General features: G+C 38.0%; 1 protein-coding gene across 3 annotated transcripts in view; it reads right to left on the reverse strand.

Annotated features, from left to right (window-relative positions):
• LOC125240270 (myelin regulatory factor) overlaps nt 1-19,241 on the reverse strand; it is a 92,935-nt gene that overhangs the window by 25,782 nt on the left and 47,912 nt on the right. For all 3 annotated transcript variants that reach the window (XM_048148132.1, XM_048148131.1, XM_048148130.1), the window contains exons 2-3: nt 2,478-2,550; nt 1,287-1,502 (exon numbers count right to left, since the gene is read on the reverse strand). In XM_048148132.1, coding sequence (XP_048004089.1) covers nt 1,287-1,502; nt 2,478-2,550 — 289 coding nt within the window. The remainder of the gene's footprint in view (nt 1-1,286; nt 1,503-2,477; nt 2,551-19,241) is intronic.

The raw sequence follows: 19,241 nt of genomic DNA on the forward strand, positions 1-19,241 counted from the left end.
GAGTTTTTTTTTATCTAAAGACGTGATATATTAAAATAGAACCAAATCTTATATCTTTAAACGAGCAATTCTTGTATATTTATTTATTTATTTATTTATATATTTATTTATACTGACGATCTCGGAAATTAACCGCTCTAACGATTTCGCTGAAATTTGTTATGTGGGGGTTTTTGGGGGTGAAAAATCGGTCTAACTTATCCTTAGGTCCCGGAAAACGCGACTTTTCGAGTTTTCATGTGTTTTTCTTCGCGCGCCATCTCGTGTGCAGTAGTTGTACTGTTAAGACAGAATTCTTTCGGTCGATGTAAGTACTATTTATTGCAAACACTAGATGGCGACACAGGTCAAGGCTAAAATGAATAGAAAAATACACTGAGTTTTTGTGGCGAATCGCGCGCCATCTCGTGTGGAGTAGTTGTGTTGTTAAGGCTGAGAATTCTTTCGCTCGATGTAGGTACTATTAATTTTTGAACTAGATGGCGACACATGTCAAGGATACGAAACAGAACCGAGCGAAGCTCGGTCGCCCAGATTATTAATATTAATATGGATAAATTGGATAATACTCCTTATTTAAGAAAGCTTAGAGTAGTTAAGTACAGCAGATATATCCGTGTCCGGCAAGTTCCTTATTCGACATATATTATAGAAGAATATGAATACCTAGGATAGATCCCCTCCAACCTTCCCAGCTCCACTTCCTGCGGCATGACGACCACATCTAGGTTATCTTTAATAAGCTCCTCATACATTATAGTCCCCTGGTACCAGCTCTTGCAGGTGCAATGGTCCCTACTCGACATTTAGAGGAATATAGTTACCTAGGATAGATCCCCTCCAACCTTCGCAGCTCCACTTCCTGCGTGAGGACCACATCCAGATTATCATTTAGGTCCTCATACATATAGTCTCCTGGTACCAGCTTCTCCAAGTACAAGTGTCCTTATTGGACATTTAGAAGAAGAATATAGTTACCTAGGATAGATCCCCTCCAACCTTCCCAGCTCGACTTCCTGCGGCATGACCACCACATCCAGGTTATCTTTTAGCTCCTCATACATATAGTCTCCTGGTACCAGCTTCTCCAAGTACAAGTGGCCTTATTGGACATTTAGAAGAAGAATATAGTTACCTAGGATAGATCCCCTCCAACCTTCCCAGCTCCACTTCCTACGTGACGACCACATCCAGGTTATCCTTTAGCTCCTCATACATATAGTCTCCTGGTAACAGCTCTTGCAGGTGCAATGGTCCCTACTCGACATTTAGAAGAATATAGTTACCTAGGATAGATCCCCTCCAACCTTCCCAGCTCGACCTCCTGCGGCATGACAACCACATCTAAGTTGTCCTTCAGCTCCTCATACATATAGTCCCCTGGTACAAGCTCCTGCAGGTGTGAGGGGACCACGTATTCTGGGAGCACTGGGATGGCCGTGTCGGGGCTGTAGGGGTGTTCGGAGCCGGAGTCAGGGGGGCTTTCTGGGAGTTGGTGGTTCCTGGAAAAAAAAAATAGTGAAATCAAAATAGAAAAGTCAATTTTTGTTTCCTAATAAACAGGGCCCGTAACTTTCATGCCGATGACATCAATTTGACGTCACGCTGCATTGTTTCAAATAGTTTTATTGTAATAATTAATTATTCATTAATCAATTAATCATGACTTCAAAACTAATCTATTCATACGTGGAATAATTAATACCTACTTGATAAGTGAAACGAAAAGGAAACAATTTGTTTTGTTTTTATAATTTATTCAAATATGGTAACAAAACTATTTTATAAAATGTATGAATAAAAAAAAAACAAATAATTTTATTTACTTTTCACGTATCAAGTAGGTATTAATTATTTAACGTATGAATGGATTAGTTTTGAAGTCATGATTAAAATGATTGATGAATAATGATTAACTAAATAAAACTCTTGAATCACCTATATGCAGGCATGACGTCTTTATGTCTTCCGCATGAAAGTTACGGGCCCTGCTAATAAAAATATAAAAATAAAAATGCAAGTGAGAAATAAAAGAATTCAGTCAACAACTACGCTCTGCTACGCACGCGGTTGATTATTAGAATCTCTTACTTGCTTGGGTATAAATATTTTGAACGAGTGCTTAAATAAATGTCATCGAGTGCAAGTTGACTATAAGGGTAGCTTACAGAACCCTAAAATTCAATTCAGAATTGGATAATAGGGTAATTAGTCATAAGTATTGTGAACATTAATTGAAATTCAACTTTTATTTACAAACAAGTTATCGAACTTGGTTTATACTTAAGTTGACGGTAAGATGGTATCATGAAGGTGATCTCATGATGGAGCAGAAAGGTGTCCATAGGAACTGTTATGAAATGTCGTATCCCTATCGAGTAAGGGGTTTTTATAAGCGTCTCGGAGAGCAGTAGATGACTGTTGAAAGAAAGGTACAGTCGGTGATAAAACTTGTTCAAAAAAAAAATGTTATTTACCCGAGCCTCCGGTCCGGCGGGTAGTCCCCCACGGGCGCCATATAGGCCTCCAGTTCGTCGATGAGCCCCGGACCTGCAACAACAAATATATAACATAAATATTATAAATAACAGGCTAACGGCACATCTCGGACACTGCCGATCAAATATATGAAAGAGGCGCGTTCCTAGCACACATTCTAAGCTCGTGTAGGTGAACGCGTACTATGCTCGTATGAGCGAAATATGACAGGTCGACTGGTCGCGTTTTTGACAGGCGGTAACTGCGAGGTATCCGAGAGGGGGTGGGCGGCGCTTTCAGCGGGGAGCGGAAGTGGCCATACTGTACGATAGTACTCTTTATTATACTGTGCTAACGGTCCAGCCACGACATTGGTCTAAGCGCGACAGCGGTGAGCGACAGCCATACGTGCGAATGAAAAGTCCCATCGCTGTGTCTCGCTCCAATGTATGGCCGCCGCTCATCGCAATTGCGCTTAGACCAATGTCGTGGCTGAGCTGTAAGGGTCGGTTGCAACCGTCTGTCTCTGTTAAAGCGTTAGTTAAATTTTAAGTTCCATAGACGTCTGCTGCGCGACGATGATGTGTCTGTCAAATGTGGTTTATAAGAAGTACACTGCTGGACAGCCCCCCCCCCCCCCCAAAGATTACCACAATGACCTGTCCCGCCACCCGCATTCTAGCACAACATGCCTTGTCGCGCGCGAGTCCATACTTGAAGTCGCGCTTGATGTATGGACTCGCGCGCGACAAGCCAAGTTGTTTTTCTTTTTTTTTATACTACGTCGGTGCGCCAGCGTACGGCCCGCCTGATGGAAAGCGGTCACCGTAACATATGGACGCCTGCAACTCAAAGAGTGTCACATGCGCGTTGCCACCCCATTAGAAACTTGTACATTCCCTTTCGTTAAATACACAGTAAAAAGGAGTGCACAAGTTCCAAGGAGGGCTCGGGTTGCCGACGACTCAAAGGACAATAGACGGAATAGGTCAGTTCTGTAAGTCCTCCCGTCATCAGCACACCGCACCCTCGTTGAGCTCTGGCAGCCTTACTCACCGGCAGGAACACAACACTATGAGTAGGGTAGTTGTGATAAATGGTCAGGTCATCATTCCACCTTGTGTCCACAATTTAATATACAGAGTGGAAATAAAATCGTGAATCGAAACATGTTTTTCTTCCTCTATTGAATGTTAGGCGCTAAATTCCTCGAGTTGCGGAAACCAAGCCCGCGTTTACCTATCGCCTATAAAGGCGATGCGATTTGCGATGCGATGCGCGGCAACGGTCGCGCGATCGTCGTACACAAGCCACGGAGTAAGGGGTCAAAGGTTTTTGTTTTTATTATTGTCACCATCATCCTCCTTGCGTTATCCCGGCATTTAACACGGCTCATGGGAGCCTGGGGTCCGCTGACAACTAATTCCAAGATTTGGCCTAGTTTTTCGAAAGCGACTGCCATCTGACCTTCCAACCCGAAGGGTAACTAGGCCTTATTGGAATTAGTCCGGTTTCCTCACGATGTTTTCCTTCACCGAAAAGCGACTGGCAAATATCAAATGACATTTCGCACATAAGTTCCAAAAAACTCATTGGTACGAGCCGGGGTTCGAACCTGCGACCTCCGGATCGAAAGTCGCGCTCTCTTACCGCTAGGCCACCAGCGCTTTTTGTTTTTATTATTGTGAGCTCTAAAAAAGAAATCCCACAACCCCTGAACTTCGGAGCTGCGCATTACCTGAACTATATCGAACATAAACACCTGTTCCCCACCCCATATCGTTTACAGTACGTTAATGACAAATCAAACGGTTGACCGAACACTGTACACCCCCTCGATTAAATCTAAACGATTAGGTTTCGGTCACCCTGTATATTTTATACGGGGTGGCCAGAGTTTAAAGGAAAATTTGCGTTTTTCATATTCTCAGTTTACATCTTATATTTAATCATGAAACTGATTGCCCGTATAGGTTTCGGTCAGCTTCATTATGTATGATGTTTAGAACAGTGCACAAAGCAGGACGTTCTAAAAACACAAATAACACAAAAAAGCCTGTGGTCAAAAGGCGCCTAGCCTTATCAGAGAAAACATACACTAGAGAAATTTCGTCGGGTACCACGGCGGGCGGGTGGTCTAGCGGTAAAGACGTTATCCGCGTAAGCTGATGACCCGGGTTCGATTCCCGGCTCGGCCACCAGTGGGCCTTGTCGTTTTTTCTTTCGTGTATGATATCTATTTCAATTTATAACAAACTAGCGGTTTGGGCTGTGCGTTGATTTAAGTCAGTCAGTCCGTCAGTCAGTCACTCAGGACTTTGCCGTTTATATGTATAGATAACACAGTTCAAAACAGGCGGGCTAATTATGCTTGCAATTTTATCACTTATCAACGTGGATAAGACACTTGTCACTCTCACACTGACATACTTGCCAGAACGTGACGGATGCTTTATCCACGTAGATGAGGGATAAAATTGGAAGCATCATAAATAAGCTGGACAGGGGCTGTGAGCAGCAATTCCTGGATTGAATACATCGTTAAAAATGTGTTTTTTTTTTCAGTATTCATCTTATTCTTGTTTAGTACAAAAAAGCAGCGGATTTTTCGTATAAACACCTGTCTTTCACCCCATATCGTTTAGGTTAATGACGAATCACACGGTTGAACAAACACAGCACACCCCTCGATTACGCAAATCTAAAAACTTTTATTACAGGGTGGCCGGAATTAAGAGCCACCATACAAAATTTAAATTAAAAAAAAAACCTCGACATATCGGACCGATTTTCATCAAACACGGCTAAGACACTCCCAACTAGTTCAGCTTTGAAACATAAACAAACGAAATCTAAATCGGCTCATTCGTTCGAAAGCTGCAATACCACAGCCAGACAGACACGTCAAACTTATAACATCCTGTCATTTTTGCGTCGGGGGTTAGGTTAAATTTTTTTTTTGATATTGTTATTTTTTTATGGCATACACATACATGTTAGAAAATAGAAACATATAAAGTGAAATTTTACTTAAATATCTAACTTTTGAACCATAAGTTTAAAAAATATGAAAAAATCACAAAAATAAAACTATATAAAGATTTTCTAGGAAAATTATTTTGAACTTGACAGGTTGAACAGTTTTTCAAAAAAATACGGGAAACTACGGAACCCTACACTGAGCGTGGCCCGACACGCTCTTGGCCGGTTTTTTTCAACATGTCGACACCGTATTTCCGGCCACCCTGTATAACTAATTTGTTTAATAAGCTGTGTGAAATAAACGCCCCTGTTGATCCAGTGATCCGTGAAATGTTATCGATATATGGAATTGCCAACTGCTGGCAATTCCCAAAAAAATTACAATTATTTTGTCTGGTCAGCGATTAATCCATACTAATATTATAAATGGGAAAGTGTGTGTCTGTTTGTTTGTCCGTATTTCACGCAAACGGTGATATTTTTTAAGTGGACACAGTCACACACAAGAGAGTGACATAGGCTACTTTTTGTCTTGTCTAACCTCCCACTTCCCTAAAATGGGGGATGGGCGGTTTTATGGAGTATTCCGCAATTTTCGAATTTTACGCGAGCGAAGCTGCGGGCAAAAGCTAGTATTCAATAAAAAAGATAAATAACTCCATTTTCTTAAAATATTACTTGATAAAATACGTCCTAAGAATTAGGACCAGAAAAATGTTCCTAAAAAGCTTTTCTATAAATAATATGGCAGTATTAAAAAACACGCTTTAAAAATAATCTAACCACAAAATTCAAAATTTGAAAAAAAAAACCCGACAAAGTGGACCGATTTTCATGAAACATTGCTAAGAACACTCCCGACTAACTCAGCTTTCAAACAAAGAAAACTAAATCTAAGCCGGTTCATCCGTTCGGGAGCTACGATGCCACAGACAGACACACACACAGACAGACAGACAGACGTTTTTGCGTCGGGGGTTAAAAAAAGAAGTCATCATTTCGTCAACATTGTCTAACACCACTTTTTGTGCACTATGAAAATCAATCAACTGTGCCACAGAGAGTGAAAGGCCAGTTCATTGCCTTCTACATCACAACATAGTATCAAAGAACACTTGCAAGATCGCACCTTAGTGTGACAAACGCTTAAGAACCCCTGACTACTATTCCAATTCAAAATGGCCGCTTAACGACGTATGCGCCAATCACAATAGAGTATAGATTTCTTTGACTGTTCTTTTCTTACGATCTTCTTTTGTTTTGCGTTGTAGACCACGTATCGTACGAGAATGTACTAAATACTATGGATTTCATGGGTGCTTATTAACCGACTTCATGACTTTTTAGAATTGTGGTGATGGAGCTATGCGTTTGAGATACAAAATTATATGTTAGGCGCATCTCACGAACGTTGAGTAGATTTTTAAATAAGACTTTAGGGTTGTAGTATTTAAGATTGATTTGTCAATTGTATAATAACTTTTAAAAGGACAATGGACTTTTATTGATTGACGATTACGTGTAAAACGTAATGTTTACGTCGGTGACTAGAGTCGGACCACGCTAAGTGTACAGCGGTTTTGATAAGGCAAACTTTGCACGTGTTTAAGTACCTACACGTCATGATTTGATAGAATTTTGAACTTTAAAATTAGCCAGGAAATTGTACCCAACGTTTGCGTTTTAGAAAAAGTTTTTTAGAGCACATCTTATTAGAAGAAAAAAAAATATTTTCGGTAAGTACTATAACTCGTAAAGCCTACAAGTTTACTACATTACTACGTATCAAATTGATTCCCATTTCAACCTTGAACTTTTTAAAATTCCATATTCGTCATAATTCATAAATAAACACGAACCTAAAACGATGTAATGCTGTAAAACTTGTATATGTCGCTTACGCCATTTTTGCGGCGCTTAACATTTTTGACATATTTTTTTTAAAAAGGTCTTAAGACGCAACCGGAGCAAAAATGCTAAACGGAAGGCCCCTTCCTATTTTTAACCCCCGACGCAAAAACGACTGGGTGTTATAAGTTTGACGTGTCTGTCTGTCTGTCTATGTGTGTGTCTGTCTGTGGCATCGTAGCTCCCGAACAGATGAACCGATTTCGATTTAGTTTTTTTGTTTGAAATCTGAGTTAGTCGGGAGTATTCTTAGCCATGTTTCATAAAAATCGGTCCACTATGTCGCGGTCGGGGGTTTTTTCAAACTTTTAATTTTGTGTTTAGGTTATTAGCTACCTTAATTGCTAAGAGTGGCACTAAGATTTGAGCAGTGTCACGTGCTTTGCCTACCCCTTTTAGGAATACAGGCGTGAGTTTATGTATCCATACTTACTTATATTACAAATGGGAAAGTGTGTGTGTCTTTTTGTGTGTCCGTATTTCACAGCAAAACGACGAAATGTCGTGATTTTTGAAGTGGAGATAGTTGAAGGGACGGAGAGTGACATAGGTTACTTTATGTCTCTTTCTGATGCGAGCGAAGCCGCAGGCAAAAGGTAGTACTTTTTTTTTTCTTGGCTTTTACTCCTCGCTAATTTAAGTAAGGTGGATTCTGCCAATGTCCGTGAAGACTTTTAACTTTTTTAAACGAGCCTTTTAAAAAAGTCAAAACAAAAGGCTTTTTTAACAAAGCTTAGTACTTAATGTTTGGAAGTTTGCACTTATGACGTTTTATTTCAAACCAAAGCTTTGACGTTGGTAACCCGTTATCAGGATATCGTGTTTCATTGCGTAGTAGATATAGTCAGTTATTTTTATTAATACCTATTTGGTAAATTATAATTCACAACGAATTGCGGCGGGATCGAAGTACATTATGACGGTGTGTAATGATAATTTATTACATACTAGCTATTGCCCGCGGCTTCGCTCGAGTTAAATTCGAAAATTGCGGAATGCTTCATTACAACTTCCTCTTTCCATTTTGGGGAAGTGGGGGGTTAGAAAAAGACAAAAAGTAAACTATGTCACTCTCCGTCACTTAAAAAAAAATACGGCAATTCGTCGCTCCGTCTTGCCGTGAAAGACGTACAAAAAAACAGACACACAAAATATTGGTAGTAGCTCCGAACAGTGAACCGATTTCGATTTAGTTTTTTTTTTGTTTGAAAGCTGAGTTAGTCGGGAGTATTCTTAGCCATGTTTCATGAAAATTGGTCCACTATGTCGCGGTCGGGGGTTTCTTCAAAATTTTAATTTTGTGGTTAGGTTATTAATTAAAAAAAAAACCGGCCAAGAGCGTGTCGGGCCACGCTCAGTGTAGGGTTCCGTAGTTTTCCGTATTTTTCTCAAAAACTACTGAACCTATCAAGTTCAAAACAATTTTCCTAGAAAGTCTTTATAAAGTTCTACTTTTGTGATTTTTTTATTTTTTAAACATATTTTTTAAACATATGGTTCAAAAGTTAGAGGGGGGTTTTCTGTATTTTTCTCAAAAACTACTGAACCTATCAAGTTCAAAACAATTTTCCTAGAAAGTCTTTACGCACTTTTTTTAGAGGGGGGACGCACTTTTTTTTCCTTTAGGAGCGATTATTTCCGAAAATATTAATATTATCAAAAAACAATCTTAGTAAACCCTTATTGATTTTCAAATACCTATCCAACAATATATCACACGTTGGGGTTGGAATGAAAAAAAATATCAGCCCCCACTTTACATGTAGGGGGGGTACCCTAATAAAACATTTTTTTCCATTTTTTATTTTTGCACTTTGTTGGCGTGATTGATATACATATTGGTACCAAATTTCAGCTTTCTAGTGCTAATGGTTACTGAGATTATCCGCGGACGGACGGACGGACGGACGGACGGACGGACGGACGGACGGACGGATGGACGGACGGACGGACGGACAGACAGACATGGCGAAACTATAAGGGTTCCTAGTTGACTACGGAACCCTAAAAATTAGAAGGCAATTTGCCGCTGAGCCCTACATTTTTCAAATATGCCGCCTTTTTAGTGCCAAGATTAGGTTAACCGTCTATAGCAGCCATTCTCAAAGTGTGCTCCGCGGACCCCTAGGGCTCCGCAAAGCCTCTCTGGGGGCTCCGTGTTAATTTTGGGTACCTGATATGCAACTTCAACTCTCTTCCATAAAACCAAATATTAACCAATTGTTAAAAAATAAAAAACAGTTCCATGTAATACCTCACATTAGAATCTAGTGATTAGATTTTACTATCATGATTGCTTATTAAAATAAAGATTGCAATAAAATAAAAAATTTAAGGGTTCCGTCAGATGTTTTACTTTCTAAAAGGGTTCCATGGGAAAATAAGTTTGAGAACCGCTGGTCTATAGACATGTATATAAGGAGTGTCGTCTCCTTATGTAATACTTCTCTATAATATGCAGCACATAGTAATTATGTACAAGCCAATGGCCACACGCTCCATTTACCGGAAACTAGTTTGGATGTCTTATTAGTAAGTTATTAGAAGTATCATATAGATCCACGCTATCAACAGTTAATTAATGATTAATGAGTTAATGATTAACTATGATGCCTAAAGAATCGAATCTGCCATAGAGTATCCAACACTGAAAAGTTAGCACATAGTTTAGTCTGTTGTGTCCTAATTGACAGATTACAGTCGACAAGTAGAAAAAAATATATAAATACTTTTTACTTATACTCAGAACCATCGGTTTCAATATTGGCCTAGTACTAGGTACTTTATAATAAATAATATGTAAGAGCATTTGAAATTCAGAGGTCGGTAGCACTAGCACGTTCGAACCCCGGTTCGTACCAATGGGACGGACTAATAAAATAGTAAAAAAACCGGTCAAGTGCGAGTCGGACTCGCTCACCGAGGGTTCCGTACAAACTTTCAATAGTTGAATCAATCAAAATGTTATTCATAGAACTCTACAGATTTGACTAAATCCCTCAAAATTCAATTTCCCACATAATAAAATATTACTCTATTTTAATATACAACTTTATTGTTAGACAACGTCCAAATAAAATCAACATTTTTATATAAATATTGACATTTAACTTATTTTTAACTTATTTCTATTATTGTTTTTTATAGTCATAATTTTAATCTGAAAGTGGAAAATTGTAAACTAATATTATAAATTATTGACGGAAAATAACAATGTACGCGTAATGTAATACTTTCACAGCTTGTTAATATTCTTTTATTTATTGTACATGTAAAGTTTTTAGTTTTAAGCTAGTTTTCTATAAGACAGTGCTACGCCCTTGCAGGGTGACCATGTACCTAATTTATGTTATGTAACACCTCTTGTAACCATGGTTTCGCATGAAATAAATGAAATGAAATGAAATGAAAGACTATTCGACTTCAATAGTTTACGACTTACGACATGTCGCAAGGACGCTCCTGAACCGACCTCATTATATCAGGAAAAACGCGATGTAGGAAATGAGCGTTCAACATACAGCGACAACTATCGGCAAATTGAGTAAACTAATGCGCGCGAGCTAGTGTGGAAGATGATTTTTATGGAATAATTGTATATTGCGTGAACCGATTTTAACCATTTTGCCTCTATTTGAAAGAAGGTAATTTCATTGTTATTTTGTTAAAAAATACAGGTACAATAAACACCCGCAAGGGTGTTGAAATTGATACTTAATGTAAATCTGAAAGGTTTTTTTTATAAATTAAAAGAAGAGTTTTCAAGATACGTGTACGATTTTATTTTTCCTGTAATATTCATTATAATAGCCATGTTTTGTGAAAATTTCGTAAATTTATGTTGGTAAACTTCGGAGATAAGGGGGGGGGGACGGTATTTTTTTTTACATTTTCCTTCATAATTCTTTTTTTTTTCACAACAAAAAATTATAAAAAATAGTTTTGATATGTACAATTTGAGCTCTTTCTAACGATACCCCACTTGACCTAGTTACTTGACATTTACAATTTGCCCCCCTTTCATATTGGCCATTTTGTATAGTTAATATTAATAAATAAAAAAAATGATCCTTTAATTTTGTAGAGGTTAACAATGTTCATAACTATTCCAAATTTCAAGTCGATAGCATAAGTAGTTCTCGAGATATTTAGAAATGTGACAGACGGACAGACGGACAGAGTCGCACCATAAGGGTTCCTTTTGTACCTTTTTGGTACGGAACCCTAAAAAGAACTAAGACTAATAAATTTAAAACAATCTTCGTAAAACTAGTGCCTCCGCCGAATACTGGGATTAGTTGCCAATGCTGACCCCAGGTTTTCATGAACGGAGAAGTTGAAATAGTTGTTACGGAAGTATAACTTTCCATAACTGCCATAAAATTGCTATAAAACACTAGTATACTGAAATTTTATAGTTATATTATGTAAGTAGGTACAGGTGGTTACAGATTTTATATCCACAAATAAAAATATAAAATAAATACAATACTTAGAGCGGTTTTTCTCTACGTCCGATCCGAACACGTAATAGCCTAACCACAAAATTAAAATTTTGAAAAAACCCCGACATAGTGGACTGATTTTCATCTTCTGACTAAGAAGTCTAAGAACACTCCCGACTAATTCAGCTTTCAAACAAAAAAAATCTAAATCGGTTCATCCGTTCGGGAGCTACGACAACACAGACAGACAGACGCGTCAAACTTTAACACCCCGTCGTTTTTGCGTCGGGGGTTAAAAAAAATAGGTATAAATAAGAAAGCGTAACTGCAGTATAAAAATTAACGTACCTATTTAAATATACAATTTTACCATAATAAGGTGAAACGTCATAGTTATTTTACTTATTTTATGGTAAATAGGTAATCTAATTAAATTACAGTTAAAATATGTACTTACACGCCATTTTATTCTACTTTTCACTGAGATTTTCACTTAATTGCCTAGTTACCATATTTCATTTATTTTAACTACTAACTATGTAGTTCCGTACTCGGTTCATTAATGGTTTTAGTTTGTGCAAAGTAATTCCTAGATTCTTTTTTGTTTTTGTTAAACTAATTTTATTGTTGTTAAGTGTGATTATTTGTGATATTTTATGTGTGTACCTAAATTTTATGATCCCCAGTTGGTCGAAATAAAGTGATTTAATTTAATTTTCCCCTCACTAGCTCGGAAACACGTGTTTTGTCCTTTAATACCAGCGGGTAAAAACGCATTTTATCCACTAGTGGGTAAAGTAATTTGACCTTGAATATAATCAAATTAATTGCTTTAAAATTGATAAAAGTAGGTGAATCTACTAAAAAAGATGATTTACCACCTGTGGAACTACTGGAAGCAGTGATAAACGCATTTTTTTGCAATGTAGTTTCCTCGCTATAGTGAGGGGAAAAGTTTTGTGTTACACTCGGGTGCAAATGTATTTTACTTCTCGTGTGTTAAAAAACTCGCAAGTTTAGGATTCTATTCTCGAACCACTCGCTTCGCTCGTGGTTCAACTATAGAATCCTTTCACTTGCTCGTTTTTCAATTCCACACTCGGCGTTAAAATACAACTTTGCCCCCTTGTATAACAAATAACTATTAAATGAAAACAATCATGGTGCAGGGCAAGAAATATCCTCAATACGCTGCTGACAGGACGCCAGAATTTATGCGTGATGATCACAGATTTTTTTTTCCAGTATCATGGATGTCTTTTATGTATTTAAGTATTTATATATTATAATAAACTGTGTCAAGGTTTCCTATTTATTTATTTGACTCAGTGTACTCAATATGGGTAATAAGAACTAAAATAGGCTAATTTTTTGTCACTATCATACAAAAACAGTGCTAATTGTCATGTTTCCTAACAGTGTACGTTTCAAATGAAAGCGGAACATTTGATGCTTCCGTAAGAAAACTAGAATATATTTGCAAACAAATAAGTATCGGACATTTTGTTTCTACTACACTTGTACATTACATGCAATGGTGTCGTTCAAAGGCCCATTTCTAGGAGCTACAGGTTACAATTGACAAGTGTTACTCAATTTCTAATATACAGGGTGTAAACCTAATACGGGCGAACCTCTTAACGGCGGTGAGTATAGGACATAAAAAATGGAATTACATAACTTTTACTTAAAATTGAAATATTTTTTTATCCATACAAATTAATTCGGCCCGCAACGTAATGCAAACACACTCGCGTTAAACGCTCGTTGACAGTTGTCATTGATTGTCACCGCAACCACGTTTACAGTACATTGCTGCTGGGAAATTTTTCAAAAATGAATTATGGGCTGAAAATTAAGAGTAACTCAAAAACACCTCTTAATAAAATTAATGATAACAATATTGAATTATATGCCTGGTTTCATTTATCGCCCTTATTACGTTTACGCACTGTAGAGATCGGACGGATTTGCGACACTCTTAGTGACTTACGTCATTTTAATGACTTTTAGGATGAGCTGACGCACAAAAATCCGATCTTTGTATATAACACGACCGGTCTGGCGCAGTCGGTAGTGACCCTGCCTGCTGCGCCGCGGTCTCGAATCCCGGTAAGGGCATTTATTAGTGTGATGAGCACAGATATTTGTTCCTGAGTCATGGATGTTTTCTATGTATATAAGTATTTGTATATTATATATATCGTTGTCTGTGTACCCACAACATAAGCCTTCTTGAGCTTACCGTGGGCCTCAGTCAATCTGTGTAAGAATGTCCTGTAATATTTATTTATATTTATTTATTTATTTATTTATAACAAGTTGGAAAGAGACTTCCGCTTGTAACTTGTAACTGTCAGTTTTGAGAAATGGGCCCCAGTGTGCGTACCCGAATGCACAAACGCTCACGAAACGCTCACGATAATATCTCTTTCGTAACTATCTATCTCTATCGCTCTTGCGTATTGGCGCGACAGAGCCAGACTACATTTCTGCGGCGTTTCGGTGGCGTTTCGTGTCGCAGAAATACCATTCCGCTACGGGGCTTGGTCTTCTAGTAAAGACATCGTTGATAAATAATAAATAAATAAATATTATAGGACATTCTTACACACATTGACTGAGGCCCACGGTAAGCTCAAGAAGGCTTGTGCTGTGGGTACTCAGACAACGATATATATAATATATAAATACTTATATACATAGAAAACATCTATGACTCAGGAACAAATATCTGTGCTCATCAGTCTCATCACACTTATAAATGCCCTTACCGGGATTCGAACCCGGGACCGCGGCGCAGCAGGCAGGGTCACTACCGACTGCGCCAGACCGGTCGTCAAAAGGATGGATGGGTTGATGCTACGTAAACCGTAGAATCAGTCAGTAGAATCCGTTATGTCTCCGCGTATACTGACCAACCGCTTAATGTGATGTAGTTATGGTTAGGTAGTTTAGGTTCTCATACAATGTTATCATTAAAGTGGGTGATAGACGTATAAGCAAGTACGCGTACTTATGGCTCATGACCTTTTTCGATTATGTCACCGTAAGTACGCGTACTTTGAAACCGCCGCACATAGTCATAGTATATTGACAAAACCGCTTACATGACGCTCATCATCCTCCTTGCGTTATCCCAGCATTTGCCACGGCTCATGGGAGCCTGGGGTCCGCTTTGACAACTAATCGCAAGATTTGACGTAGGCACTAGTTTTTACGAAAGCGACTGATGGCTGACCTTCCAACCCGAAGGGTAAACTAGACCTTTATATCGGAATTAATCCGGTTTCTTCACGATGTTTTCCTTCACAGAAAACTGGCAAATATCAAATGACATTTCGCACATAAATTCCGAAAAACTCATTGGTGCGAGCCGGGGTTCATCGGGAATCATTTTTTTATTACCAATTTAAGCTGACGAAATATATTATATCATCAAAATCGCCCAAATGTAATTGAGCAATTCCCGAAAAGTTTGTACATTTGGAACACGTCTCCGATTTTGATAAAAATTGGTAGGCTGATAATAGAGTCCGTGATGCTGAGCAAGATCCACTAGGTTTCCCAAAATGTCCTATGTAGTTTGTATGAAACCTTCCTTTTTTATTACCAGATTTCTATAGATTTTCGGTAACAAAAAAGGAAAGTTTCATACAATCAACCTAGGACATTTTGGGAAACCTATAGTGGATCTTGCTCAGCATCATGGTCTCTATCATCCTACTCTCCAAATCGGAGACGTGATCGAAATGTACAAACTTTTCGGAAATGGCTGAATTAGACAACTTAGAACTTTAGATTTTTATTTATGCACAACACTTTAATCATAACACTACTTAATGAATTTTTTATTTATTTTTTCCCCTGGACACTATACATGTGAACACCTAAATATTGTGATTAATTGACTAACAAAAAAAATTAAATGTTTATAATTCTAATAAGTGTTACCTAAGTACTGTAACCCTATTGTAAGGTTACATAAAGTAAACAGGTATTTAGTATGTTTCAGGTAAACAAGGGTAGCTAAAATAAGGGTAAGTAAGTTAATATTTGCACGTTTCAAGACTTTCAAGCATTGGTTTTTAACCCCCGACGCAAAAACGACAGGGTGTTATAAGTTTGACGTGTCTGTCTGTTTGTGCGTGTCCCCCGAACGAATGAACCGATTTAGATTTAGTTTTTTTTTGTTTGAAAGCTGATGGTCATCTTTTGCCTATTTTCTTAAATTACTTCTAAATCGCCAAAATAAAAAATATTAAAATATATATATTTGAGATACTCATAAAATGCTCTTTCATTTGATATGTAATACAATATAGTTTAAAAACCGGCCAAGAGCGTGTCGGGCCACGCTCAGTGTAGGGTTCCTTAGTTTTCCGTATTTTTCTCAAAAACTACTGAACCTATGAAGTTCAAAACAATTTTCCTAGAAAGTGTTTATAAAGTTCTACTTTTGTGATTTTTTTCATATTTTTTAAACATATGGTTCAAAAGTTAGAGGGGGGGGACACACTTTTTTCCTTTAGCAGCGATTATTTCCGAAAATATTAATATTATCAAAAAACGATTATAGTAAACCCCTATTCATTTTTAAATTCCTACCCAACAATATATCACACGTTGGGATTGGAATGAAAAAAAAAATCAGTCCCAACTTTACATGTAGGGGGGGGGGGGGGGGGGGGTACCCTAACAAAACATTTTTTTCCACTCTCTTGCCTCTCTGATTAAATTTCATTTAATTAAATTACCTACAAGTTCGTCTTTGGGTCACAGGTTTACATGTGTGTACCAAATTTCAAGTAAATCGGTCCATTAGTTTCGGAGAAATAGGCTGTGACAGAAGGACAGACAGACACGCGAGTGATCCTATAAGGGTTCCGTTTTTCCTCTTTGAGGTACGGAACCCTAAAAATTGAATTTCTGGAGCAAAAGATGCTATATAATCGCTTATAGGATATTCTGATGACGTTGTATAACAGTAGGAGGTAATTTCATCCTTAAAGATAAGCAAAAATGTCGCGCTTTGGGGCCTACGACTAAATATTGGTAACAAACAAACAATTAAAATTTGCTGACGTGGCTATGTACAAACTTTTTGAGAACTGCTGAAGCATGAAATCCCGCCAGATGTCATGTCAACAAATTTTCCTCATTTACTTTTGGAAACGATATGTATGGTACAAATAAGTTATCACTTTTGAAGATATAATTATCGGTCGTCGTTTAATTTATTGATTATTTGCCGACAAACAATATTAATTATTATAATGGCTTTAAATAACGTCTTTATGTACCTAACTGGCCCGTTAAAATTATTGTGTTTGAAATAAAGGGACAATGCTTAATAAAGTAAGTTAGCTAACTTATTTTTGTAAAATAAAAAACAAAATTGGCACTATGGTTAGTTAAATAGAAAAATATACGCAAAAAAAACTTAAATAAAAACTGCTGTCAAAGAAACACGGATTCGGAGTTTTTAAAATTTAATAATCAATTGAATTTAAAAACTAAGAAAAACTTCACTATAATCAACACATCATAATTTATAATCTCTTTAAGATTTCCATGCATGAAAGGTTTAGGTCCTAGATATTGTAGGATTTGTAGATATTTTTTTTTTATTAGATACTAGCTTTTGCCCGCGGCTTCGCTCGCGTTAGAAAGAGACAAAAAGTAGCCTATGTCACTCTCCATCCCTTCAACTATCTCCACCTAAAAAATCACGTCAATTCACGTCACATTCACGTCAAAGTTTTGCCGTGAAAGACGGACAAACAAACAGACACACACACACTTTCCCATTTATAATATTAGTATGGATTTGTATGTCTTTCCCATCACGGAACAATGGTGTTCCGGACCTTTGGGAGGCGTGCGCGGAGCCGAAGCCAACGCGTAGAGGCCCTTTTGGCACTTTAATGAAATGTAAGGGGTACACCGAGCGGATGCTGCCCTTGCCCGTATCATGGGACACACGCAGAGGCAGCACCCGCCAGGGTGTAAGGACTATTTGAGAGTTAATGGAATCTAAAACGAACTGGGCTATTTTGATGAAAGTGATGGACTAAATACTGGGCTATGGATAAAAAACCGGACGCCTGCCTAATAAAATGGTATCCAATTTTATTTCCGGCAGACGGTGACTCGTCCCCACAAGATGGGCCCCCACAAAAAGCGACATTCAAGATGGCTCAAGGGCAACACCGGTGTGGGAACTCAAGGGTGTTGAGAGGTGTACTCCGCTTTCTGCCCAGTGGCTGTCAAGCCACTGTACCAACTCGCGTCTTATGCAAATTTTCACTTCCACCCCTGGAGCATTAGCCCTAACGACTCCACTCTGGACGGCCAGCCAAGGCAAGCCAGAGGTAGAGAGTACTGTCCCACCCACCCGCCTTACCGGTAACAGAACTCCCCAGGAGCACTCGGGTACGTGGGGTCGCTGTTCCCCAACAGCTCGCCACAAGCTGCCCTGCGTTGACTGATTGGATATTGTTATTTACTTAACATATAATTTACCTGGGTTTCTCTGCAGTCTCCTTAAATTATTGCCGCCGTCCTCCATATGCCAAGAATATTCCATTTTATTAGTCTACAACTCAACCATTTTCAACACATCATTTACGTCCCATCTATAAATCCACGAACACACATCACTTAAAAGCGCCTTCTAAATTCAAAAAGTACCACGAACGTCTTTATTTTGGCAAAAAAACGTGTCCACCGATTAAAAAAAACTTCGACAGCCAATATTTTTTACACACACTGGCCAGTTATAAAATTGTTCCTTTAATAACGCGTCCTTATTCACTGATTAAAAATAACAAGCAATTATTTTTTCGAAAACACTGGCCACTTATAGAATGTTCTTTTTAAAAAACGTCCGTATAGCATTTGATCGTTTGAGGCACTGGCGAGTTAGTCTATTGCCCCTTGCGTGCGAAAGAGGCAGTCATTGGAACGAGGCGTGCGTGCAAGCGAGACGGTGAATATTTTCACTGTTTTTAGGAAAAGCGGAGGGGTTGGAAACTGACCAATGACGGGGGTTTCTTTTGTTCGGAAAATGGTATTGTTGGTCAAAGGGCGTGTGGTTTTGGATATTAGGGCAGTTTACTGCTACTAAATGTTAGTTAGATACCTTAACAGTTAGGAATGTATACAGGACATATTTATATGTCTATATTTTTTGCTTATAAGTAAGTAAGTATACACAATATTTTGCAATCAGATATGTACATGTATGTGTATATAAAAACTAAACGTGCTTACACAATAACATAAACAAAAACTATAACTACAAACAAATGTTGGTGTTCAAACAAAAAGTAAGTCTAGTAAAATTTGTTATTGAACGGGCACAAAAGGTACAGAAAGATAGATTAGGTATTTTTAATTATTTACGTCTTGTTCCAAACTAAATAA

Source organism: Leguminivora glycinivorella, chromosome 27 (genome assembly GCF_023078275.1).
Source record: "Leguminivora glycinivorella isolate SPB_JAAS2020 chromosome 27, LegGlyc_1.1, whole genome shotgun sequence".
NCBI classification, from domain to species: domain Eukaryota; kingdom Metazoa; phylum Arthropoda; class Insecta; order Lepidoptera; family Tortricidae; genus Leguminivora; species Leguminivora glycinivorella.